The 5,000-nt window shown below is 46.4% G+C and overlaps 1 protein-coding gene across 1 annotated transcript in view; it reads left to right on the forward strand.

The window, feature by feature from the left end:
* The window catches only part of kmt2ca (lysine (K)-specific methyltransferase 2Ca), a 130,263-nt gene that overhangs the window by 52,813 nt on the left and 72,450 nt on the right, over positions 1-5,000 (forward strand). Inside the window, exon 12 of the mRNA XM_080855301.1 lies at positions 1,595-1,779. Coding sequence (XP_080711427.1) covers positions 1,595-1,779 — 185 coding nt within the window. The remainder of the gene's footprint in view (positions 1-1,594; positions 1,780-5,000) is intronic.

Below are 5,000 nucleotides of genomic sequence, written 5' to 3' on the forward strand. Positions count from 1 at the left end.
CATACATGGAGTGGTATTCTCAGGATTTTCACAATGGCTTGATTGTGTGAGAGAGGCTGATGGGGCTCACACAGTGACTTCTCTGTAGAGAAAAAGATGTTAACAAATGGGGTAGAGGTGTGTGTGTGTGTGTGTGTGTGTGTGTGTGTGTGTGTGTGTGTGTGTGTGTGTGTGTTTTGGTTGGGGTGCATGTAATTGGTGTGGCAAATGGATTTCATTATCAGGGTTTGACAATTTGCTTGAGGTCAGAGAGCACAATGAATTCCAGTCACAAAGAAAATGTGTGTTTTTCGTTTTTTGCACGTTTATGTTATCCATTCGTGTGTGTTCATGTGTGTGGCTGTAATATGTTTGTGTGTGTGTGTGTGTGTGTGTGTGTGTGGGGTGTTTATGTTTGTGTTTTGTCAGAGGACAAGCACCTTATTGATCCATCTCATATGCCCTGCAGTGACTTAGCAGGTTCAAAGGTCATTAAAGATTGTGTTAGCCAAAGCTGTAATCTCGTTTAGCCAAGCGGCCCCTGAGGAGAAGTTGGTAAAGAGATGACATGAGTGAAATATATCTCCTTTTTATAAGACCTCCGGGCGTTCCCAGAATCCTCCAGGGCCCTCTCTGGAAGCCTCAGCCAGCTAAGGGTTGCCAAGGCAGGTAGCCCTTGGACGGCCATGATACCGTAAAAGTGGCTCTTCGAGTTAAATAATTTAGAGCCCCCATTTGGCGTTATTGCCTCTCATGAGCATCCACCAGTCAGGGCACTCGTCCTCAAAAGAGTTACCCTCTCCCAACTCAAATGGCTGGCATGCTTGTTTTTATAGATGTATATAGACGCTGCACTGGTACTGCTCTGGTAATGAGTAATGGTCATGTAATATACCCTTTGCTTAAGAGATAGCCGATTGATATTTTGTTTGTTGTTGTATGTTCAAGAGTATTTAACCCTAGACTGTAGGGTTCCCATGCTGACCAGTAGGTTTGAAGAACCGCATTAGATTGATCTAAGCTGTGTGTGTGTGTTCGGGGTGTGAGTGTGTGCGTGCGTGTGTGTGTGTGTGTGTGTGCGCTGTGTATGTCTGCTGTGTAGTTGTGTTGTGCTCTGCTCAAAGTTGGCAGGCTGCCCACTCTCCTGGGTGCCTCCTCTCTTGCTGATTCTGTGGAGATGTAATTACCTGGGGGGGGGGGGGGGGGGGGGGGGGGGGGGCGTGGGGGTGTTGCTTAATACCCCACTACTCCCCACCCCTACTTTGGCCACCTGCAGCAAAGAGGGGGGGAGGGGTCACGAGGATATGCGGGAGGGAGAAAAAAAGGAGTCTTTCTTCTAGCGATTCCCTCAAATCCATTTGCCTTAACAGTGTTTGGAAGAGGGTGGTGGTGGTGGGGGGGGGGGGGGGGGCAGCAATGAGGAAGAGGCAAAAGCAAACAGCCCCCCCTGAGATGTTTCATGTGTGTAACTCACCTCACTGGAGATTGCATAGCTGGTTAGAGGCTTTGGGGATTGGAAAATTGGCAGTTGTCATGTTGATGGATGCTGATGTACAGTGTGTGTGTGTGGGTGTGTGTGTGTGTGTGTGTGTAACATATTTTTTTCTTTCACCAGATGGGTTCACCTGGAGTGTGAGCGACAGGGGAAGGAGGCCGACTGGGATCCGCGGTCGCAAGGCAGCTTCCTCTGCTCCGTCTGCAGGCAGGGGGAGGCAGAGGGGGAGGCGGAGGGTAGCCAGACACAGGACAGCACCCCACGGCACCCCCTCTCACCCCTGCCCAGCGACCCTAACGCCTCAGGTAAGAGACCCATCCACCCTCCACTTCCCGCTTGTGATGTCTGCGGTTCAGTGCATACACCCCAGTGAAGATGCACGTACTTGTATGTCTATGCACACACACACACACACACACACACACACACACACACACACACACACACACACACACTCCCCCTTTTGTATGTCTATGCTCAGTTCCACGAGCTGCACCCCAGTGAAGATATACGTACTTTAAAGTCTCTCTCTGTCTAGTTTTACAGGGAGTTTGAATTGCAAATGCTTTGCTGAATGACTACTAGTGCTCTGTTAAAAGCGCTGCAAGCTTGGGAACAAGTTTAGAACCGAGGTTGGAACGGAGCGTTTGTAGCCCGTGTTTTTGTTTTTCAGTGGTGGCCACAGTCTGGCTCAGGAATCAGTGGTCTTGGCTGTGCTCCTGCGTCAACACATCCGTCAAGGGCAATTATTTCTTGTTATGGAGATTAGTTGATAGATAGTCGTTAGCTTGGAGAAATTATTGAGTCGGCAGCGCAGTATTTCTGTCATCGTTCTCGCCCCGGTGTCGCAACTCTGGATGATCTGGTTTCCAGATCCACCTCCTGGCTCATTTTTCAGGTTTCCCAAAATTCAGCTGACTCACCCCCCCGGCTCATTCAGGGGAAATTTGAGTTTACAGGTCTGGCAGGTGCAGTGACTGTGTGTGTCTGTGTGTCTGTGTGTCTGTGTGTCTGTGTGTGTGTGTGTGTGTGTGTGTGTGTGTGTGTGTGTGTGTGTGTGTTACTGTACAGTACTTTACTTTCAGTACATGCATGACTTTGCCAAATCCATGTGGCTTGGGCTCTAGTGGCCTTTTTACCTCACGCCAAGTTCTGTCACGTCTCAGGAATGTGCCGGCGTTCTACCCTCTGGGCTCTCAACTGCTCCCTCTTCTCTCTGCTGAACTACCGCTAGGGTCTGCGTCATTAGCAGACATCCATACTGAGAGAAACAACAGGCAGGCAGGATCAGAGTGGAGGGCTACCTGTGAGAGCTCCATTATTACAGCCCATAATGAAAATGGACCCCAAAAGGTCTGGCCTGCTAGCTGAGAGATGGTTTAGTGGATTTGTGGCGATTTCCTCCTCGCTGTTTAGTATTTTTCTCTCTCTCTCTCTCTCTTTCTTTCTCTCTCTCTCTCTCTCTCTCTCTCTCTCTCTCTCAGTGTGTGCACACACACTATTGTTTTTCTGTGTTGAAAGCAATTTGCGCTCTTGAGTATATACTTGAGTGTATACATATGCATGTATTGGTTTCTAGATAAGTGGCGCTGCTCGGCCATATAATGTTTGCCTCACAGTGTTATACAATGACATGCTACAGGAACAATGGTAGCAGTAGTACACAGAGGAATTTAAACAATAACAGCCATCTCTGGTAACATTTTAATAATTGCAGACAAATTTTACAGTTACATTTTAAATTACTTTTAATAAAAAAAAAAAACAAAAAAAAAACGTTGTTACTCAAATCTAACTTCACCAGCCAGCAGAGACGGCAGAAGTGTGTGTCTGTGCAGGCAGCCTCGTGGCCTGAGAGAATTCTGACCAGAAAGATGCAGAATGTATTCATGCAACATTCACAGCGTCCATGATTCATTTACCGACTACAATAAAGAAGGTCGCGAGACTTCTTTAATATTAAACTTGGAATAGGAAAATAGGAATTTCAGTGGTGTTGTTACTGTGCCAGTATTTGCCTTTGGTTTGATTACATTTGACGGCATGCGTAATTTCTATTCTGAGTATAGCCCTAATTAATGCAGGTTTAGTAAGATATAAAGGACCTACTGCTTAAGCAGTTTCTTCTTGAAGACCACAAAAGCTATAGTTCAGCTATATAGTTCGGCTACAATTGGGTGCAATTACGTTTTGATGTTCACGAATGTACACTGTCCCTCTTGATCAAATAAATACATTGATTAAATTGATTGAATTATAGTTCAGCTCCAGCCAAGAAAAAGGTTGCAAATGAAACGGAATGTCTTGGCCATCTACCTCCCTCATATGAAAACAAACACAACACAACACAACCGTATTAGGTTGCCAGTGATCCGATGTGACCTGGCGACGGAACGTTCCCACGCGCGCGTGTGGAGCCCTCTCCGCGTGCAACGCGATGCTGAGCGCCGGTGTAAAGCGACACCCAGCCATGTCTGAATGAGAGCGTTGTCATAGCGCCAGTGACACCTGTGTCCCCACAAACGTTTGAATTCATCTCCTGTGTCGAGGGAGGGAGCTGTGTCACACACACACACACACACACACACACACACACACACACACACTAACAGACCACTCCGCTCAATAGCCATGTTCATTTGTATATACATGTGAAAGAAACACCTGGTTGAGAGGAGCTGAATCTACTTGATCACCGTGGTGCTGCTGGGGGACTGAGGATCTCTTAGTGCCATAAGCTGAAACAAAGAACACTTCATCCATTTAAACATGAGATATCCATACAACAACGAAGCTTTAGGGCTGCTAAAACAAGGAATCTCTTCTTTTGGAGAAATGCCAAATATCACATCTTTATAATCGAATGCGAAACCATTTAGACATATTCTATAAGGATCTCCATCAGCTTTTGTGTGGACCTTCTCATAGTCTTGTGTCTACACACACTCAGTGCGGTTACATGTGTCCAGTTTTCGAGCGTAGTCGGGTTTCAATCGAAGAGCCAATTCATGTCACTCCCCAAATCTAGATTTCCTGTGTCGGACTGAAATCAGATTTACACCCCCAGATAAGTGATCGGATTACGCTGGAAATCGGACAACGCGCGCATCTAACTCTCGAAACTAGATTACAACTGGAAAACAACAACTTGCTTGAGATCCTGCACATAGACATATATACATGCATATAGTCGGGCTTCGGCCGAAATCGGGTGTATTCCATCATGTAACCGCACTGACTGATAATGTTTTGAATGGATTGAGATTTCAGGAACCAGAGCGTTTCTGCCAATATCCTCTTCCCTCTAGTATATGTGAGCCAGGAGACATGCCTGTGATCACTCATTAACTCATGCCTCACAAGTCAACCTTATTACATAAACACATAAACACAACCTTATTTCTTCCTCTGGCAGTGAGGAGGCTTGTATGCTGCCTTTTTAATAATTTCATCAAACTCATGGTTAAACAGCTCGAGGATTGCAGTAGGGGTGTTTCGCATGGTTCTTCAAACTTCACCCACATCA

This window comes from Sprattus sprattus, assembly GCF_963457725.1.
Source record: "Sprattus sprattus genome assembly, chromosome: 17".
NCBI lineage: Eukaryota > Metazoa > Chordata > Actinopteri > Clupeiformes > Clupeidae > Sprattus > Sprattus sprattus.